The sequence below is a fragment of the Helobdella robusta genome (genome assembly GCF_000326865.2).
Source record: "Helobdella robusta unplaced genomic scaffold HELROscaffold_2, whole genome shotgun sequence".
NCBI classification, from domain to species: domain Eukaryota; kingdom Metazoa; phylum Annelida; class Clitellata; order Rhynchobdellida; family Glossiphoniidae; genus Helobdella; species Helobdella robusta.
Genome location: NW_008704083.1, coordinates 724,154 through 746,762, shown reverse-complemented (window position 1 = coordinate 746,762; position 22,609 = coordinate 724,154). Strand labels below are relative to the sequence as shown.

The 22,609-nt window shown below is 35.0% G+C and overlaps 3 protein-coding genes across 3 annotated transcripts in view; 1 reads left to right on the top strand and 2 right to left on the bottom strand.

The window, feature by feature from the left end:
• Positions 1-464: 464 nt before the first annotated feature.
• HELRODRAFT_159947 (hypothetical protein) lies at positions 465-4,153 on the bottom strand (the record flags this gene model as incomplete). Its single annotated transcript, XM_009016987.1, has 4 exons — positions 465-2,564; positions 2,962-3,129; positions 3,363-3,437; positions 3,965-4,153. 4 exons carry the CDS (start codon positions 4,151-4,153, stop codon positions 465-467), a joined length of 2,532 nt encoding a protein of 843 aa, XP_009015235.1.
• Positions 4,154-6,586: 2,433 nt separating this feature from the next.
• Positions 6,587-10,188, top strand: HELRODRAFT_105878 (hypothetical protein). The gene is made up of 9 exons (XM_009016986.1): positions 6,587-6,685; positions 7,129-7,270; positions 7,395-7,476; positions 7,789-7,981; positions 8,241-8,334; positions 8,512-8,717; positions 9,265-9,408; positions 9,744-9,896; positions 10,128-10,188. The coding sequence occupies exons 1-9, from the start codon at positions 6,605-6,607 to the stop codon at positions 10,176-10,178; spliced, it is 1,146 nt and encodes a 381-aa protein (XP_009015234.1). The 5' UTR covers positions 6,587-6,604; the 3' UTR covers positions 10,179-10,188.
• Positions 10,189-12,150: 1,962 nt separating this feature from the next.
• The window catches only part of HELRODRAFT_105874 (hypothetical protein), a 19,359-nt gene continuing 8,900 nt past the window's right edge, over positions 12,151-22,609 (bottom strand). Inside the window, exons 2-18 of the mRNA XM_009016985.1 lie at positions 21,513-21,650; positions 19,188-19,308; positions 18,733-18,826; positions 18,510-18,567; positions 18,332-18,423; positions 17,989-18,064; positions 16,982-17,086; positions 15,769-15,855; positions 15,444-15,503; positions 15,213-15,293; positions 14,843-14,944; positions 14,588-14,679; positions 13,760-13,955; positions 13,448-13,622; positions 13,172-13,272; positions 12,927-13,051; positions 12,151-12,641 (exon numbers count right to left, since the gene is read on the bottom strand). Of these exons, the coding sequence (XP_009015233.1) occupies positions 12,296-12,641; positions 12,927-13,051; positions 13,172-13,272; positions 13,448-13,622; positions 13,760-13,955; positions 14,588-14,679; positions 14,843-14,944; positions 15,213-15,293; positions 15,444-15,503; positions 15,769-15,855; positions 16,982-17,086; positions 17,989-18,064; positions 18,332-18,423; positions 18,510-18,567; positions 18,733-18,826; positions 19,188-19,308; positions 21,513-21,650 (2,049 nt within the window). The 3' untranslated portion in view covers positions 12,151-12,295. The remainder of the gene's footprint in view (positions 12,642-12,926; positions 13,052-13,171; positions 13,273-13,447; positions 13,623-13,759; positions 13,956-14,587; positions 14,680-14,842; positions 14,945-15,212; positions 15,294-15,443; positions 15,504-15,768; positions 15,856-16,981; positions 17,087-17,988; positions 18,065-18,331; positions 18,424-18,509; positions 18,568-18,732; positions 18,827-19,187; positions 19,309-21,512; positions 21,651-22,609) is intronic.

Sequence of the window (22,609 nt, the reverse complement as noted above, 5' to 3'; positions counted from 1 at the left end):
TAATTTGACAGGAAACAATTGCTTAGTTAGTTTGTATTGAGATGTTTAATTGCAAAATGTGACCTCTCACTATCCATCTATTCAATTATAACAGCATATAAACATAAATTGATGGATTTGACAATCTAGAAAAAATGTCGCATGTTTATTATGAAATAAAATGTGATTAATTAAAATTTGGTTGTGTTGTGTGATTTTGTTTAAATGAGTCTTGTTATATATTCTGTGGCCTCGAAATCTGCTCCTTCAATTATTTTTAATCTATTTTTAATTATTCTTGTTAATTTGTGTAAAAAAGAAAATATATTTTATTTAGTAGTTATTTTATTACTAACCTTAAGTTTCGTGTCAGTAAAAACTAGGAATGTAAAATTTTAAGAAAAAACTTTGTTTTAAAAATAAATTGGTCGAGTAATAAATAAATGATTTTTGCTAATTTTTTTCAAAAAGTTTAAAAAATGTTCTCATACTCTCTTCAAACTGGAAATGCCTCTAAGAGCAGCGGAGGTAGGCTGAGATTTTGTGCAACTTTCAGCAGCATCGCCCTTGGTTTCATTCTTCAAAAGAGAAGAAATATTTTTTGTTGTTCCTGGTTTTGCAGTTGATAGAGTAGATAACTTCGCGGTTTTTGGTATCGATTTATCGTATTTAGATTTGAGAGCAATGCGACCGCTGATGAGATCTTTGGTGGAAATTTGGGGGAGCCTGGATGGGTCAAATGGCTGTGGGGTTTGAGGGGAAGGTTTTGCTTTTGTGGATGGTAGAGTTGAAGCTAGCGTTGTTCTCGGGTCTTTTCTATTTAGTGAAGTTGGCTTTTTGTTGAGAGAACTCATTTTCTGTTTGATTTCATCTTCCAGCTGACTTTTTGAACCTGAAGCAGAGTTAGGTTGTCCTGTTGTTTTTGAATTTTTCGTGATTGAGAATAACGTCGGCGGTTGTGGCGGCGGTGGTGGAGGCGGTGGTGGAGGTGGTGGATGTGGAGAAAATTTTGCTTGTAGAATTGTTTTCTCTTTTTGAAGTTCGTTTGTTTGTTTTGAGATTGAAGGTTTCTCATATTTGTTCTTCGAAATTGTGTTTCTATCCATTTCTTCAATTTTATCCTCCTTTATTTTATCGTTTGTTTTTTCTTTGTCGAGCATTGTTTTGTTAGCTGCTGAAGCTCTCGTGTAAGATGGTCGGTCGGCTCTCGGGATGATTTTTCCATCGTCAATCCTTAACGTCGGTTTCGGCGCGATTTCTGTTTTTCTAGAAATTTCTTTTTTATCCTTCGTCAGTTCAAGATTGTTTTTCTCCAACTGCTCTTTTTTGTCTTCACTTTTTAATTTGTGTTTATCAGCAGCAGCAGTAGAAGCAGCAGCAGCAGCAGTAGTAGTAGTAGCAGCAATAGTTTCTTTCTTGCAATCTGTTTTTGATTTTCCGGCTAAAGTTTTGTCTTCAGATTTTTTATCGGAATCACTCTCTTCGGACGAATAATCACTTGAATCATCTGAACTATCAGACGTCTCACTACTTTCATCAGAGCTACTTTGTTTTGTTTCTTTTTTCTCAACATCTTTAGCTTTGTTTGCGGTGCTTTTAAGGTTAATGATTTCCTTTTCATTTAATTTTTTGGTTTGATTTTTATCTTGTTTAATTTCTACAACTTTATCTTCTTTCGATCTAACCTTTTCATCATTATTTTTGGCCGATATGCTATCAGAGATAAGCTTAGCAGACGCGTTTTCCCCTTTTTTGTTTTCCATCTTCGGGCAATTTTTTTCAATTAGTTTTTCGTTCGAATGTTCATCACTTTCTTCTTCCGATGATTCTGATGAATCGTCGCTTGAATCCGACGACGACGACGACGAGGAGGAGTCAGAACTTTTGCATTCTTTACTACTTTCATCAGAGTTCTCAGTTTTTTCTACATTTTTTACATTCTCTTGACCAATTTTGTTCCCACGTAAATTCGACATTTTTTTTTTTTTCTGATTGTTTTTTGCAGTTTCTGATTTACTTTCATTTATTTTACTAGTTGAATTGTCATCTTCTTTCTGGATTATTTTATTTTTGATATCTGAAGTTAGTTTGCTGACAGGGTCTTTATCCTTTTTATTTTCAACGTTTGAGTTCTTTTGAAAAGTTTTATCTTTCGTTTTATCTACAGATTTTTTGTCATCGTCATCGTCGTTGTCACCTGATTTTTTCGTTGAGTCGCTGCTTGAATCATCATCCTCATCATCATCACCGTCAGAGCTGTCAGATGTCTCACTACTATCATCATCACCAGAACTGCCTTCTTTCTTTCTTGCATTTTTGAATATTTTTTCTTCGACGTTTTTGTCGCTAACCGCTGGCGCTACTTTTATGTTTTTATTTTCCTCTGTATCATTCACAGAGTTTTTTATTTGTTTTTCATCTGATTTTTCTTTGGCTTTGTTCTCCTTGTTTTCTGTTTTTTTGTCAATTTTGTCGTCTGTCTTACATTCTTTTCCTTCCTCCTTTTTCTTTTTCTTTCCATCTGAAAGTTGCAAGAATTCCTCCAGCATTTCATCTTCAAGGGCTACATTGAAAGCTTGGTAATCCTAGTTGGACAATGCAAGATGTTTTCGATATTAGGTATATAAATAATTAGTAATATTTTAATTAAATCATTTTTTGATCGAATACAAAAGTATTCAATCATTTATTTAGTTATTCAATCATTTATTAATATTAATTAACCAATTAAATATTGGTTTCTTGAGAAATGTGTCAAAAACATTGACAACAATATGTCTACTGGTAAATAAACTCATAAGTAATTAAATCAGATGTCGAAATGATGTAATTATATTAAAGATGCCTAATTTTGTGTTTTTGCAATGAAACCAGGTTCGAAAGCAAACGAAATCCACGTATATCAAACGCAATATATGCTATGCGTTAATTCACACGTCATTGTATTACAGTCGCCTACATAGAAACTCTTAACATACAAACTCCGCAATGGGTATTTCCGTTAAAAATCTGTGGAGGTGGTTTGGGTTTTCCCAACATCAGCATCCTCAACTCCCTCTTGCTGTAGTTGTCCGTGGCTAGGTCGGCCACAGTGTGAGGTATCTGGCGGGCTTCTAGGCACTGCACCACACGCTGTTGTTGAAGGTGTATCTGGAATCGGTTGCATTTGACATTTTCTCTTATTTTTTTAAATTTTGTTTTTTTAAATTTATTATTTAATTATTGATTGGTGGTAACGCTTGGAAACTAAAAAAGTAGCATAAACAACATCACTAATAGTATAATAATAATAATAATAATAATAATAATAATAATAATATAATGATAATAATAAAATAATAATAATAATAAGATGAATGATTCACGACACAACGAACAACAACCTCTTTATCCAAGCATACAGATGAAATGAAAACTTTTATTTTTCCTTTTGAGAACGGCAGAGACATCGTGAAAATCTTTTCAACAAATTAAACAGACAAAAATTAAACCAATTAATTCAATGGCAACTATTCAAAGTATAAATATACTATCAAGATAATTTATTAATCAGGAGAGGTGCAATTCAAAAAATTCGAAAGGAATGAAAGAAAACAAGATTGTTTGGAATGCTTTAAAGGCTAAATTTATGTATAATAGTAGCAGAGGCTTGCTCCGAATTCCTGCAGCTGCTTATAACTTTCGTAATTTAACTAAATAATTCACACGCACGCACAAAAGCGTATGCACGTACATAAAGCATATGTACACGTACACTCACGCACATGCAGGCCTATAGTTGCACAAGTAAACACACACACATTTAAACTATGATCATTCCAGCATGAAGATAGCGTTTCTCGTGCCGCATTCACGTCGGCGCATAAACTTGAATAAAAGCTAGGTTAAAAGGTTTTGCGTATATTTTGATAAACAAAACTTTATCTGACACCGCTCAGAAACCTTCTAAGTTTTTAGACATTTTTTTGTTCAAAAATACACCTACAATGCTGAGATTCATTCTTTTCATTTCTTGTTTTACATTTTCAAATTTTCCAGTTTGGTACAACGTTCTAACGTTCCATGTTGCCACAGTGAAAAGTGTATTCAACTTGTCACTACCATGATGTTTTTTTATTTGGTTTGTGTTTGTCGTTGGATTTCTTGGCATTAGTTGTGGACAGTAGGTTGCCATTACTTGCTGTCAACTTTTCTACTTCTATCAGAGATGAGCCATGACAAATAAAATTATATAAGATAAATAATTGAGTCAAACAAATAAATATAAATTGATAGACCATAGTGTATATCCATCTTTTTTTCATTATAGGCCATCAAAATCTTTGAATTTTTGATTGAATTATTGAATGAAATATAGAAATAGTATCAGTTGTTACTTAAACGTATATGGCTGTTACTTTTAAGTTAGTTTCTTCACAACTGATGCTATTATAAAGATAATATGCAATGCTACTACATGTTTTTCAAAAAGTTTAAACAAACAATTAATTAGTCTAGCCAGCCGTAATTAAATTTAACTTAACTTTTCAACACTTTCTTTAACTGCATATGACTTGTTTATTCCTTACACTTCAATTTGAATATTTTTAGTTCAAGATTAACTTTTTGACAATTTTGACATTTTTGAAATTTTTTTAGCGTTTTTGTTTGAGATTTATTTTCATTATTTGTGAATTATTTTTTCCTAAAATTACCCGAACATGTCCGAGCTTGGTAGTGATTTGTTGGCCACTCCGCCCCCTAATTCTAATAAAAAGGTTTTTTTAAATTAATTAAATTAATTAATTAAACTATCTAACTAACTAATTAGTTAATTAAAGAATTAACTAACTATTCAAGTTATCAATTACTGGTATTTAAATCTATTTGGTAAAGTTAGTTAGATTTAATTATTTAATTAAATTTTGTAAGAGTTTGAGTTAACTAAAAAAATAGAACAACTTATTATATAAGTTTTTTCATAGAGTTTAGCATTAGCTTTAGAAGTAACTAAACTTTTGGTTTAGTTAATTTATAAATGTTTAGTTTGCAGAGAGTGAAAGAGAGAGAGAGAGAGAGAGAGAGAGAGAGAGAGAGAGAGAGAGAGAGAGAGAGAGAGAGAGAGAGAGACTAAACTTTCACAAAATGTTTATTAAATTAATTTTTTACTTATTTTTATTCAAAACTTATGTAACTTTATTTCATTATATTAGTTGATTGATTGATTAATTAATTAATACTACTGCTAAATGATTAGTAGCTAGTATTATTACTACTACTAAATTAATTACTCTTCAATTAGTATGTTACATCATATGATTGCTTTGTTGGCGAAGTAAATCAGATAGGTAAATTGAATTATAATAATTATTTTTTAGTATGTGTAGTAAATATAGTAATAAAAAAAAAAAAAAAAAATAAAAAAATGTTAAATTAAATAAACAAATTAATTAATTAATTAATCAACCAATTAATTAATTAATAAGCAAATTAATTAATTAATTAAGAGACCAGAAAATGTTTTTCCATCTGATGATAGTGAAGACGATGGAAAGGAATTTAAGGGTAATTTAATTAAATTTTTTTTCTTCAAATATATATATATATATATATATATATACATATATATATTTAAACTAATTAATTGGGTAATTGATTAATTCAGTGAATAATAGTAATAAAAAATAATGGAGATGTTGTCGTGTTTGCTTATTCACCTCATGTTATCAACTGTCACAAGCGTATACATACACCTACAAAATCAATGAAGCAGATGTTTATACACACACGCTCACACACGCTCGCACGCACGCACACACGCACAAACATTTTTTAACAGATGTGATATGAAAATGGATTGATGATGTGACGATGATAACACATTTTGTATGCATCTCATTATTGAACTGTAATAGTTTTACGAAAATCATCTTCATCATCGTCGTCATTATCATTATCATCTTTATAATAGTTGTCATTATCATCATCGTCGTCGTCATCATCATCATCATCATCGTTTTCATCTTCATAATCATCACCATCATCATCGTCGTCATCATCATTATCACCATTGCTATTTCCGTCATCGTCATATCGTCATCCTCTCCACAGAGAAACCACGTACAGACTCCATGTTAGTCGCCACGTCCGGCGATTTCGACATTTCCTCGCCCTCGCCGAACAAAGATAAAAAACCAACCCCAACCCTCGCCACACCGTCCGCAGGTATCATGAATGACGTCATCATCACGTCACCGGCCGCCATAATGACCAGTGACAGCACTGATGTTAGGGTTAATAATAGGGGCGTGATGAACGGCAAGAAAGTGACCAAGGGCATATTTGATGATGTTTTGGGGGAGGAGGAAGATAATGATGATGATGATGATGGTGGTGTCAGGAAGGTCGGTGGTGATGATGATGATGAAGGGGGCAGGATGAAGGCGGCTGACAATTCGGCTGCTGTTTTGTTTGATACAAACATCAGGGAGCATGCAAACAATTTTGAGGTTTGTATTTTTTTGTATTGTATTTGTCTGTGTTTATTTGTATTTGTTTGTATAATAATAATAATAATAATTATTATTTTTATTATAACTATTATTATTATGGACAGATAAATTTACACGAGGAGACAAACAATGATATGATTGAGATCAAAGTGACCGACGCCAAAAAGGTTGGTGATGGGATGAGCGCTTACGTGGCCTACAAGGTCTCTACTAAGGTCAGTCTCCTTCCATCCTGGTCATTCATTCATTCATTCGTTCGTTCGTTCATTCATTCATTCATTCATTTGTTCGTTCTTTCATTTGTTTTAATTTTCATTTATTTACCCTCCTCTTTATGTATTTGTTCCTTTTTTTCAAACATTCGCTCTGCTGGTTTGTTTATTATTTCTTTTATTCATTCATTCATTCCTTCTATTCATCGATTGCTCGGTCTTTCACTCCGTTTTACGTTCAACTCTTCAGCTTGTCTGTTTGTTCGTTCGTTCGTTCATTCATTCGCTTGTTTATTTGTTAGTTCTTTCATTTTTTCATTCATTCATTTGTTTTTCCGTCAGTCATTTATTTGTTTGTTCTATCGTTCATTGGTTCTTTTTATAATTTGTTTACCTTGTGGTTCGTTCGTTAGTTCACTCCTCAATTAATTGATGTTCACACGCAGACGAACATGAAACAGTTCAACATGGCGGACATGAGTGTCATTCGAAGGTTCAGTGACTTCCTGATTCTACACGAGAAACTCATCACTAACCATCAACACCTCGGCAGGATTGTACCACTGCCCCCGGAAAAGGATGTCATTGGTTGGTCGGTTGGCTGATTAGCTGGTTGGTTGGCTGGTTGGTTGGTTGGGAAGTTTTTGGTCGATTGACTGATTCATTAGGGATAATTTTTTTAATGGAATGTAACGAATGAATGTGCTGACAGGCATGGCAAAGATGAAAATATCGAAAGAAGATGAGTTCGCCAGCATGGAGTTTGTTGAGAAGAGGAGGGCTGCCTTGGAGAGGTTCTTGCAACGTTATCACCATCTTCCTTCTTCTCTTCCTCATCATCATCGTCGTTGTCGTTACCATCTTCTTCATCGTTAACACCATCATCGTCTTAGTAAATAAATTCTAAACTGTCCTGTTTGAATTCTAGATGGAAAACTTTCGATGTTTCATAAATTTTCAACAAATTCCGTTCCAACCAGCCATCAACCAATCACTCAATCAACCAATCATCCAGCCAAACAATTTAACCAACAATCAACCAACCAGCCACTCAATCAAACCATTCATCCAACCAGCCATCAGCCAATCAATCAACCGCCTCTCAGATTTCTAACGCGTATATCACGTCACCCCGAACTGAGCAAGGACCCTTCCTTCGTAGAGTTCCTCCAACTCGAAGGGGAACTCTCCAGACCCGCGTCGGCCAGTGTTTTTTCGGGGGCGGGCCTCGCGAAATTGTTCGGTCGTGTCGGGGACAGTATCAATAAAATGACCTACACTCTCCCCGAGACTGACCAGGTTCGTGTACGCACGCACGCACACGCGCACGAACGCACACGTACACATGCATACACCAACACACGTATACGCACACGCACATACACTAACTCACACGCACACACACACACGCACACACACACATGAAAATGCGTAATATGGTCGATAAATTAGTTTCCTCCTTTTAAAACAAGCTATATTCCTTGTCATTCTTATACATCCTTATCAAACAAACTTGTCGTAATTTTCGTCGTCATCACGGCTGCATCTTCAACCTCAGTGGTTCGAAGACAAAGTGGAGCAAATAGAAGTCCTGGAGAATGATCTGAGAGACTTGCATTCCAGCTGTGAACAGCTTGTCCTGCAAAGAAGAGGTCTGTATCATCATTATCATCATCATCATTGTCGTCATCATCATCATCATCATCATCGTGGTTAAAAAATATCGTCATCATCAAAGTCGAAAAGATCATCATCATCACCGTCGTCATCATTCATCATTATCGTCACCGTCAGTCATCATCATCATCATCACCACATCATCATCGCAGACCTATCCCAGTGCACGAACATGCTGTCGAAGAGTGTGGCAAACATGGGAAGCGCGGAAGAGGATCTGCAGTTGTCCAAAGTGTTATCATCTCTATCCGATGTCTTTGGAAAGATCGAAAATATCCAGACCGAATTATCCAATCTGGATCTCTACTGCCTGTCTGAAGTTATAAAGGATAACTTACTGATGATTACTAATTTGAGGGTTTATTTTTGTTTGTTTGTCAGTATGTTTGTTTGTTTGTTTGTGTGTGTGTGTGTGTGTGTGTGTGTGTGTGTGTGTGTGTGTGTGTGTGTGTGTGTGTGTGTGTGGGTCAGTTCGTTTTTTAGCGTCTGCTATGTCTGTTTTCTAAGTCTGTCTGTGATTGTTTCAATTTTGTTGTGTTCTCACTTAAGTATAAATGTCATCTTATTGTCATTAACTTTACTTATTTGTTCTTTCATATATTCATTCGTTTATTCATTCATTCACTCATTCATCCATCCACACACATCCACACACACACACGTACACACTCACGTACACACACACAGACGGACACGCACACACACACACACGTACACACACACACACGTACACACTCACGTACACACACACAGACGGACACGCACACACACACACACGTACACACACACAGACGGACACGCACACACACACACACGTACACACACACAGACGGACACGCACGCACGCACGCACACACACACACATACACACGTACACACACAGACGGACACACACACTCACACAGAACATACTGTCAGAGCGAGTGAAGGTACACAAACATTGGAAGGATACGGAAGCGAACCTGGAGAAGAAGAAGTTACTGAAGGCAAAAATGGAGATACAGAGGAAAATGGAGAGGATCGACGTCGTCAATAACGAGATTGCCGAGGTGAGATATTGATGGTGAGAAGAGAGAGAAAGAGAGAGAGAGAGAGAGGGAGAGAGAGAGAGAGGGAGAGAGAGAGAGAGAGAGGAAGAGAAATAGATAGATAGATAAATAGATAGATAGGGAAAGAAAAAGTGAGAAAAGGATAGATATGGAGAGAGTGAGAGAGAGAGAGAGAGAGAGAGAGAGAGAGAGAGAGAGAGAGAGAGATAGAGAGAAAGGGAGAAAGTATCTATGTGAAAGAGAAAGGAAAAATATTTGAAAAAGTATCATCTGTGAATGTGTGTGTTTATTTGCTTGTGTCAACCACACCACACACAACTGCACAACTACACCAGTTGGAGCAGAAAGTGAAAGACGAAGCCGCCAGGTTCGACTGCATCTCGCAGACCATTCGCCAGGAAATGTCTCAACTCGATAAGATGAGAACCCTCGAAATTAAAGAGGTTGCTGTTCATTATCTTAAGATGAACGCGCAGTGCCAGCAACAGGTATTGTATTGTATTCTCATGTATTTTTGGGTATTGTATAGTATTATGTTGTATTGGGTTGTATTGTATTATGTTGTATTTTCTTGATGTCTTGTAATGTAGTTGTATTATATTTCGTTGTATTTTTTTAGGTAATGTTGTATTTGTTTTGTATATATATACAGTTCCAAAAATAATTTTAGGTTAATTTTACCTGATAAAATATTTAAAAACTTAAATTTCAAATCCTAGCTTGCTGATTTGTGGGAGGCCTTCATTCCGGAAGTCAACCAAATAGCCTGATTGGTGGATGATATGCATGAAGTCATAATAATAATAATAATAAAAGTAATTATTATCATCTATTTGTTGTTATTATTATATGAAATATCGTTAGTATTATCAACATTATCATTATTATTAATATTTTTATTTCTATATTATTAATTATCTTTTTATCGCAATACTTATATTAACACTATTTCCAAATTGGCCGCATGAAAAATTATTGTTATTATTATTATTGTTATTATTATTATTGTTATTATTATTATCCACTTTATTGTTCTTACTTCAATTTCGCTGACTTTTTACAATTATATATTAATTCTCCCTAATTGTAGAATGCATCTAAACATTTTCCGCGTTACGTCACATTTTTTTTTTTTTTTTGAAATTTGATCAAGTAAACAAACACGCGTCTTAGAATTTGATACAATTACAACAAAAATATACACATACATACACATACAATCATATATACACATGCACTTATACAAACATTTATATGTACGTACATACACACTTAAACATATACAACTGACATACATACATAGATACATATATATATACATATACACACAAACATACATACATACAAACGATATACAAACGGATATACAATAAATACAAAATTGATTTTTGCCTTTATGCGCGTTTTTACAAACGATTTTTTGACCTTCCTCATTTCAAGATGATATATTCCACCGAAAGTTCATGTTATTATTATTGTTATTATTCCTTTTATTATTATTCTTATAGATTATGGAAAGCTAATATAGTGCCTTTAAGAAAGCTTCAATAGCTGTTTGCCTTATGTATATGTTTCTGTTAAAATACATGTAAAATATATTTTTTTGTATATATTTTGCTATATATATTCGTATGTATGTATGTATGTATATATGTATGTATGTATGTATGTATGTATGTGTTTGTTTGTTTGATTGTATGTATGCGTGCATGCAACGTTTGAACCTATCTATTAAGACTTATTTAGTATTTATCATAGTATTTTTTGTCACTCTTACATGCACCACACCCACACACACACACACAAACACACACAATATATTAGTGAATTTTTGAATTCGTATTTATAAATGAATTATACTATACATATACAGCAAATATTTTTTGTTTAAAAAGTAAAATAAATAAGTTTATATTAATTAATTAATTAATTATCTTTTTATTTGACAATTATATAAATAAAATTCAGATCTTGAAAACAAATAAGCCGAGTATAGGACAAAATGGAATTTTTTTGGCCAAACGTTTTAAATAGATAAATGAATGAATTACCAATTGAACGAACGAATGAAAGAGTCAACAAAGTAGTGAGTAAATGAGTGAATAATAATAATAACAACAACAATAATAATAACAACAACAATAATAATTATAACATAATATTAATAATAAATCAATAAATAACAATAATAATAACATAATATTTTGGTCATCTTATGGCGGACTAGCTCCAACTCAGACAGATCGCTTAGATAAATGCATTTCAGATATGAATATTCAAATAAATAATAAGAATAATAATAACAATGAAAAGAAGAACGGATCACGAAAAATTAAGCTAGAGAATGAAATTGAAAAACAAAGAACTCAAACCTGACTAATATATAATCCATATACTTTTTTTTGCAGATGACTGATACAATGGGGAACAAAAATTTCACGCACACACGCACACAAACACGCACACACACGCACGCACACAAACAAAAACACACTACACTTTTAGACACACACACACACACACACACACACACACACATATATATATATATATATATATATATATATATATATATATATATATATATATATATACAGTCATTTTATTTCTGGATCGTTTCTGGAAAGGCACGAATAATAAATAATTTAACCAAAAACCACAGTACAGAATCGTAATAGCAATAACAATAATAATAATAACGATATTAATAATATTAAATAATAATAATAATAATATAAATTTCAATATTTTCAAAATGAAATTGATTTTTCCCAGTAAAAATGCCTTCGCATATAGATGAAAAATAATCACTTATAATCATTATCATCATCACCCCCATCATCATCATCATCATCATCATCATCATATAGCATCACCATCACCACCATCATCTAGCAGCATCATTGCCATAACCACCACCAAGTTCATCGTCACCATCCAGACTGACGTCATCGTCAATATCGACAACATTAATGCCGTCGTTGACTTCGTTAACTTTGCTTTTAACATCATCATCATCATCATTATCATTATTATTATTGTTGTTGTTATTATTATTGCTATTCTTATTCACTTTGTTGTTATCGAGAACTCTGAAGATATCATAGACGTTATTCTTAAAAACTTTGACAAAATAGGGGGAGGGGTCGTCGTACAATCTTTTGCACAGGGGTTCGAACGCAAGGTTATCCCGGTCCTCCATGTCCCATATATCCGTCATGCCGCAACCGGGTCTGTTCGATGGATGAATGAATGAATGAATCAATCGATCATTCATTAATTTATTCATACATTTATTCATTCATTTAACCAACTAACCAACCAACCAACCAGCCAGCCAGCCAGCCAGCCAGCCAGCCAGCCAGCCAGCCAGCCAGCCAATCAATCAATCAATCAATCAATCAATCAATCAATCAATCAATCAATCAATCAATCAATCAATCAATCAATCAATCAATCAATCAATCAATCAATCAATCAATCAATCAATCAATCAATCAATCAATCAATCCACTAACTTGGATCTTCTCAGGCACCATTGTTCCTCAACGATGAAGTATTGCACTTTCATTTCAGTGAATATCCTGTACATCAACTCTGAACTTTTGCGACTGAACACAGTGTACACCATCCGGGTTCGATTTCTGGTTGTGTCAGGATGGTCATAATGATGAGGTGAGGATAATGGTAGTAACATAAATTAACTATAAGTTAACGTAAATAACATAAATTAATATTAAATTAACATAAATAACCACACCCACCTCAGGCCGGCATCTTCATAATGGGGATGATTGACAATAGGCCGCCCTGTGCACAACTTAACTGTCGCCATCGTCGGCATTGGACCGGCGAAGACTGCATCTGATAGGTCATTGGCGGGGAGAATGATTGATTGATTGATTGATTGATTGATTGGTTGATCGTTTGACGAGTTGAATTATTTATTGATTCACAGGCTGATTATTAGGCTGATTGACTAACTGAAACATTAAAAATTAAAAAAAAAAACTCAACAAACCATTCGTGTGAAACAAACCTCGAGGCGTTCTATGGTTGATCCACTCAATCATTTCTTCCATCTGAATGTTGCTGAACTCTCCCTGAACGCTCCACTGCTGCCTCAAGTTGACCACGCCCTGGCAGCCCATGAGGGCGGCGATGCATGCGATTATGCTAAAGTGTTTGTACCTGCTGCCCAACCATGGCAGGAGCTATGTTAATGAGGAGAACAAAGTAATTAATTAAAAAGGCCATAAAATGGACATAGACCAGATCGTGTGTTACAAATTTCGAACCAATCAGAAATTACAAATTAAAATAAATCCCGCCTATTCATTCAAATCCCTACTCGCTGATTGGCCAGCAATGACGTCATCAAGCAGAGGTGGGGCGTCCAAAAAAGCTTGAGCCTCATGATAATGATAGCCATGGCCGAGTAGGCAGATAGTTGGAATGTGTGGTAAACGAATGATGCTTGTTCGAGGTCCGGCGGTGATGATGACGATGATGGGTTGGAGGAATGTGATGATGATGATGGTGATAATCTGGAATGTTAATAATTTTTGTACGTCAAATTATCAGCAAACTCATAGCCAAATCGTCATGTCATCATGTTTATTATCATCGTCATCATCATCTTCACCATCATCATCATCTTCATCATCTTAATCACCATAGTTGTTATCAATCACCCTCTCAACCTAACAAAGAATGAAAACCCACCATCATTTAACACGACACCAAAGAACTCAAAGCACTCACATTCCATCGCCATCTCCACTTCCTTTGTTTAGTTGTCTATGCATGCCATTTTTGCTATCCCTGTTCTTTGCCGTACGGTTGTCATGGTAACCGACAAAATTCGATGTTGACGATGATGACGTAGTTGATGACGTAGAAGAAGTCACGGGATGCAATTTAAGCATGGTTCGCAACTGCGGAATGATCACCTGGTCATGACGACAATGATGACGTCACTAAAAGCAACAATAACACACACACACACACACATAAACACACACAAAGATACATTTATACGCGTACATACATACAAGTGCAAATACAAAAATACATTCATACATATACACAAACACAAACACAAACAGGAGGTAGACAGACAAACAGGCAGACAGACAGATATATACACAAACAAACAAACAAACAAACAGACACAGACAGACAAACAAACAAACACACCTTGATGATGATGACGAGTGTGATAAAGGTACTGCAAGGCAACAGTAATGTTTTTGTCAACCTAATTGGCGTCTGCAGTGAACGTTTCATCATCATCATTATCATCGTCGTCGTCATCATCATCATTATCATCATCGTCATCATCATCATCATCCTTATCATCACCAGCACCACTATCATCATCATCATCACCATCATCAACATCGTCATCATCGTCATCATCACATGGACTAACAGCGAGCTCCATGAAATCGAACTCGGGTGCGCAGACATAGAGCTGCGTGTGGAAGTTCTGGAAGTTACTGAACTTGCTTCTGAATAAATCGCCTATATGTTCCTAAGGGAGTTGGTGAATGAATAAATAAATGAATGATTGAATGAACGAACGAACGAATGAATGAAAGGATAAATTAATTAGTAAATTAATGAATAATTGAACAAGTGAATGAATAATTCAGTGAAGAGTGCGTAAGTGAATGAGTGAGCTAGTAGGTAAATTACTGGACTTGTTTTCGAACATGTGAGTAATAAATTGAATGAATGATTGAAAAAATGAGTGAGTGAATGAATGAATGAACAAGCGAGTGAAAAATCTAGTTACTCACATCATCAGTAACATTTAGTAGTTTCGAGATGATGATCTTTATGTAGAATGTCATCGCCAATAACGACAAACCCTGAATTATCTTCAAATCCATTTCATCATTCCTTCATTTATTCACCCATCCATTCATGCATTCGTTCATCCTTTCATCCATTCATTTATCCATTCAATCATTCATCCATTCATTCATCCATTCAATCATTCATTCATTCATCCATTCAGCGAAACTAACGCTTTTGAACAGATGTGGAAGATTTAACTTGTTTAAATACTTTTCAGTGTAGAGTATTATCTAATGGAGGTCAGATATTTTTCATTAATTCTTTCATTTAATTAATAAAATAATTTATTCATTCATTCAATCGTTTATTCAATCATTCATTAATTTATTCATTCTTTCAACTATTAGGAATTCGTTTTTTCAGCTCTTTTCAGCATGAATTATGAAGAATAAATTGAAAATAAAATATCTCAACACATAAACGCACACAAAACACACACACACGTACGCACGCACACACACACATACACACACACGTACACACACACAAGCTGACCCAAATAGAGACCAATGAGGAGGAGAAGAATGAGGTCACGAGCATCTCATTGGCGAACAGGAAGAGGACTGAGACGAGAAGGCCCAACTGTGAGTGATGACGACAAATAATAATAATAATAATAAAAATAATAATAATAATGAGAACACCTTTTTATTTTCATCGTAAAAACATACATGAAATGAGAGAAACAATAATTGTCAATGATAATCAAAATTAAAATATTTATGTATATAGTAAAATGTCCTGAAATAAACTCCGAAGCTCGCCATCTTATAAAAAGAATGTGTACAACGAGAGAAGGTTAGTCCTAAATAATAATAACAATAATAACAATAATAATAATGATAATATAATAACATTAACAACAACAACAACATCGGCAGCAGCAGCAACAACAACGCCAACAGAAGCGCCGGTCGATCATTAGACTGACGATGCTAATTTAAGAAGTCACGTGGATTGGAGCTAATGACGATGACGACGACGATGATGATGACGACGATGATGATGATGATGACGACGACGATGATGATGATGACGATAATAATAATAATTAATAATAATAATTATAATTAATAATAATAATTAGTAATAGAAATGATGATGACGATGGTGATGACGTAACAATTGAATGATTAGGCTAACGAACTATTGGCGTGAGAATGGAAAAAAAATTTTCAGATGGAAAGAAAAGAATACGAAAAAAAACGAATAAAAATATCATAATTAATTGAAACCGTGTTTATTTATCACATATAATTGATTAATTCAATATGTAATTAATTATTAATTAGTTGATTAATATAAATATTACTTCAAATCTAAATAAATAAATTATTTATTAAATAAATTAATAAATATTACGTTGTAATTTTTAAATTATCACCAACATCATCATCATCGTCGTCGTCGTGATCATCGTCATCATTACCATCATCATCACTATCACCAACAAACCACCATCATTATCACCATTTTGTCGTCGTTTACAACAACAAAATAACGATCTCTAATGAACCGTAATGCTATTCGGCTTATGGTATTATCACATAGTGTGACAGCCAGTCAGCCAACCGACCAGCCAACCGACCAACCAACCGACCAGCCAGCTAACCAACCAACCAAAAAACCAACGAACCAACGAACCAACAAACCAATTAACCAATCATCCAACCAACCAACCATCCAACCATCCAACCAACCAACCAACCGATTGACCAGCGATGATAACTTGCAGAGTGGCTGACCTGATAAGGCCGAGTAAGTAAGTGGCATACACCGAAAGGGTCTGCATCAACAAGGCGAACTGAGCAAACTAATGATGATGACGATGGTAACGATAATGACGTCAATGATGACGTTGATGATAACGTTGATGATGATGATGATTATAATGATGATGATGATTATCATATTAACAAATGGAAAAAAACTGGGAATGAATGAAGAAAAATATTTTCTAGCAAGCATGAAAATTGAATGGAAAGAAAACGAATAAACGAACGAATTATGAGCAAATGAATGATTGATTGATTGAATGAATGAATGAATGAATGAATGAATAAATGAATGAATAAACGGACAAACATATAAATTAATGGGTAAACGAACGAACGAACAAAACAAACAAATGAGTACACCAATGGATAAATGTTCTTAGACGGTTAGATGGATGGATTTAAATTAAAGCATACGCGGGGGAGTTCGTGTCAAAAGGGTCGAGAGAGATAGCGAGCCCGGGCCGAAAATTGAAAAAAGGAACAACAACCACAACAACAACAACCACAACAACGAAAACAACAACAACCACAACTACAACTACACAGCAACCATCACAACAACGAAAACAACAACAACCACAACAACAACCACAATAACAACAACAACAACAACACAGCAACAACCGCAACCACAACAACGAAAACAACAGCAACAACATTATCCTCAAACACAAACCCCCTCGACATTCATAACAATGTCCAATTATGAAAGAATTTATAATCAGAGAAAGATCAGTAATCGCTCAGATTTAAATAGAATGTCATTTGAAAATTAGTGGGCTTACTAAGAGAAGAAGGTGAAAAAACGTTACGATATAGACGAACATTCAAGATTTAACAAAGAAAACATTCGTTATAAGGGTAAAACACGTTGCAATAAAGCATTTCGTAGTAACGAAAAATTCGTTATAAACGATGCACGTGTAGTCTGACGAACCTGCCAGGGTAGCATGAAGCATGTTGTGGCTACCGCTATCGGGAGGCTGTGCGTCTTAAAGGATGTTTTCCCTGATCTGTTTGTATGCGTGTTTGTATGCAAGGTGTTTGTATGTTTGTATCTGTTTATATGTTTGCTTGTAAATATGTATGTATGCAAACGTACAACTACAAAAGTATGTACTACAAAACAATGTGTATTCACAGACGCATATACTCACACACACACAAACACCCACACACACGCACGCACACTCACGCACAAACACCCACACACACACACACGCACGCATACACACACAAACACACACACGCACATACAAACACAGATTAGATTAACTTACTTGATAGTTTTGGTAACGAGGAACATTTGCAGAACGAGGAATGGGTAGGCGAAACTTTCTCTAAGCGGAGGCGTCCATTGTACTCTAGTGCACTGGATGAATAAATAGATGAATGGATGAATGAATGAATGAATAGATGAATAGATGGGTAGATGAATGAGTGAATGAATGAACGAACCTCTCCATGATTGAAGAAAAAGCACAGAACAGTTATCAATCCTCCAAAATATGAGCCACTGTCGGAGAGCAGTTAATAGGAAGAAAGTTTTGAAATCAATCAACCAACCCGTCATCCAATCAAAAATCAATCATCCAACCCACCATCCAATCAAAATCAACTAACCAACCCGCCAACCAATAAAAAACCAACTGACCAATCAACGAGACCAATCAAAACTGACCTCAAGTACCATCCAAAGAGAAAGAACAGTCCCATGTTCAGCCCGTTCAGTAGAAATACCGCCTCCACGTAGAAGTACGGCTTCTCGCCGAGACCTGTTTGTTTCCAGAAAAATATTTTCCCATTATTGTCAACATTTTTTTTAGTTGAACAGGTTGGCAAAAATTGAAAATTAATAATTGAATCATTATAAAATAAATATATGAATCAATCGATCAATCAACCAGCCAGCCAACCAACTAATCAATCAACCAACAAACAAATAAACCAACCTACTAACCCATCAACTGAGCGACCGACCAACCGACCAACCAACCATCAAACCAATCAATCAACAAACAAATAAACCAACCAACATACCGACCGACCGGCCGACCAACAAACCAACCAACCAATCAACCAACCAACCAACCAACCAACAAACAAACCAACCATCCAACAAATCAACAAACCGACCTTCGCAACTTTGAACCGGGGATAAATTTTTCCCTCTGTTAACACTGTAGCAAACCATGGTCTGGTACTTTAACATTTTGGCCAGCCACTCGTAAATTCGATACATCGCACCTAACAAGACCTTTGGAATAATCACATTTCCATTTTTATTACTAATTTTTATTTAATAAATTTTTATTATTATTATTGAAAATATCAATAATTATTAGCTAATATGATAGATACAATGAAGGAGGAAAAAATTATGCCAATGGTGACAATGAAGACGATGATGACGTCATCGGTGACGACGATGATGATAATGACGTTAATGCTACAACGTAGGACAAGGTACAGAACATTGATAAATGAAATGAGTAATGTTCGTCTTGATAAACGAATGTTGCCAAATCGTCCAATCACGATCAGAAGAATCAAAAACACACACACACACAGAAACACACACACAGAAACACACATACTGAAACACACACACACACACCACACATATGCACACATATACAAATACCCCTATATATACACACAAATACCCAAACAAACACAACAAACACGATGCAAACTTAACTTTCAAACATAAATACCCAACAAACAAAAGCCCACCCCTACACTCCAACACATACAAACATGAATCCAACAACACACACACATAAACACACACACATACACGCGCACACACACACATACACGCGCACACACACACATACACAAATCACAAAAACTAAGTAGACGCTAACTCACAATCACTCGGAGGAATAATAAAAATTTTAAAGATGGCAATTATTTCATCCTAGAAGAAAACATTTTCCCTGAAAAAAGTTAACTTAAGAAAACAAATTTTCTTTATACAAATTATTTAGTATCTTTTTTGTATCATTTTGTATCTTTTGTAGATATAGATTAAACTATGGTACACAAACATATACAAACATACAAAAACATACAAAATGATATACAGACGCATACAAAACGACATACAAACGAATACTACGTTGTATTTGAAAAAGGGCAGCAATCTCACATGTCTCATATTATAAATGCATAACATACGTTTTTCGGCATTTGTGGGTACAAATTATGGTATTATACAACCCACAAACACACCACAAACAAACACACACACGCGCACACACACACACACATACACACACACACAAAAATTATGTGGTACAATTACACTCGGCCATTGTCCATCTCACCGTAGAAAACTTGTCAGACATACCGAATGTATTGTGTTGAGTATTTTAAGGTATTTTAAGGTATTTTATGGTACCTAAATGTCCATAAAGACCAAACAAAGCGTAGGTACGTGTCTCGGGTACATTAAATTTAGAGTGATGAAACGTTTTAAACATAATGATGCCGAAGATGATGGCGAAGATGATGTGATGACGAAAATGATGATGAAGACGAGGACGAAAATGATGATAAAAATGATGACGACATTGACGATGATGACGCCAATAAATGTGATGACCATGATGTCCGTGTTGATAGATAAACGAAAACAAACAAACACACACATACACACACACATACAAACACACATACACACGCGCGCATACACACACAGACATGACATTGAACTGCACTATCCCATTGTACGAGCACAAGATTAATCTCAGATGCCTGTACAATGGCTCCCAACGCTGCAATGAACAACAGGAATAATAATAACATAAAACAACAACAACAACATCATCAACAATACCATCAACAACATTAACAACGTCAACAACAATAATAGAAAACAACATCAAAATAATAATAATAAACAACGACAATAAACTTAAGCAAATAAGTACTAGAAAAACAACAAACATAACAACAATACTACTACTACTGCTGCTGCTACTACTAAAACCATTACTGCAGCTACTACCACTACTACAACTGCTGCTACTACCACTAATAAAAACAACAAACAAGAAGACAGCAGGCTCAGTCAAAAATCAATCACAGTAACATCAGAAAAAGTTTAGCGTTCAAACCAATATTAACTAGAGAGAGAGAGAGAGAGAGAGGGAGAGAGAGAGAGAGAGAGAGAGAGAGAGAGAGATGTACTAGATATTCAGCCTGAGCGAAGATCAGACCAAAATTTAATATTCGGTTTCGGCCATTTTTAAAAGCCGAATAACATTTAAATCATCACTGTTTTTCATATAGAGCATTAATTGTTGGTTATAATTATTTGCCCATCATAGCAGTTGACACACGTGAATTTGAACAAAAGATTGAATAATATTTTGAAAAAAAAACTGATGCACATACAAAAGACGCTAAAAAATTCAAAGCACACAAAAAGAAAAAAAAATACAAAATACAAACCTCTGGGTATAGATTAAACCTCTTGAGTGTGTTAATAGTCAGAGGGTACTCTGTCACCGTATCGAACATGATCTGCTTCATACCGCTGATGAAAGTGGGTGCTTGAGCTATCGTTTTGAAGTAGGAGTAGTACAGACCCTGTTGTGTTTGTTTGTACGTGTGTGTGTGTGTGTGTGTATGTATGTATGTATATGTATGTATGTATGTATGTATGTATGTATGTATGTATGTATGTATGTATGTATGTATGTATGTATGTATGTATGTATGTATGTATGTATGTATGTATGTATGTATGTATGTATGTATGTATGTATGTATGTAAAATTTCTTTTATTATTTGCTGAAAATTTTTAAGTGAACTCAGAACATTTCTGTTTAGGTGGCCATAACAGATGAATATGATGTGAATTCTATTTATGGTCTTCCTGCTTTCTTTCAATTATTAATTTTGAGAAGCAAATAAAATTTCATTTCGTTTCGTTTTGTATTTGTATGTAAGTATGTATGTACGTTAAAACCAAATCATTGACGAATGACACCAAAAGCCAAGCGTCTGACTAAATTTGATTTTATTTGCTATAACGTCACTCAACCCCGTCGGCATTCAACTCCACATTTTCCAACACACAGACGCGCAAAAACCGCTGCAGAATGCACGAGATATTATTCATAGCGAAAAAATATTCCCTACTATCGCCTGACCTAATACTGATATTTTTACAAATTCGATTGAAAAACCCGGAGGTGTTACGGTCCATGGGGCCGAGGACCTCGATACAAATCGGTAAAAACTCCATCGAGGGGAGAGCTCCGTCGTACTTTTTGATCTTCTCGTCAGATGCCCTGGTTGCAGCCAAACCGCTTTCTTTGCTAGTAAGCTGCACGTAGCGCTCAGCAAAGGTGCCCGGAACGGTAACGTCCCACGCCAAGCACCTGCCGGCTCTCCAAGGGATCAAGGTACACCCGTCAGGGCGCTTACCGTCGTGCGCCGCAATGCCCGACGGTTCCTTTAAAACCGGAATTGAGGCCTTGGAGAAAAGTTCGGCACACAAAATCGTTTATGGCTGAATGTCGCTGCTGGCGACCTCGTGGAT

Coding starts and splice junctions, on each gene's coding strand:
- HELRODRAFT_105878 (XM_009016986.1), top strand. CDS start 6,605: ATGATTGAGATCAAAGTGACCGACGCCAAAAAGGTTGGTGATGGGATG. Junction 7,477..7,788: donor AGGAGGGCTGCCTTGGAGAG/GTTCTTGCAACG, acceptor ACCGCCTCTCAG/ATTTCTAACGCGTATATCAC. Junction 7,982..8,240: donor CTCTCCCCGAGACTGACCAG/GTTCGTGTACGC, acceptor CTTCAACCTCAG/TGGTTCGAAGACAAAGTGGA.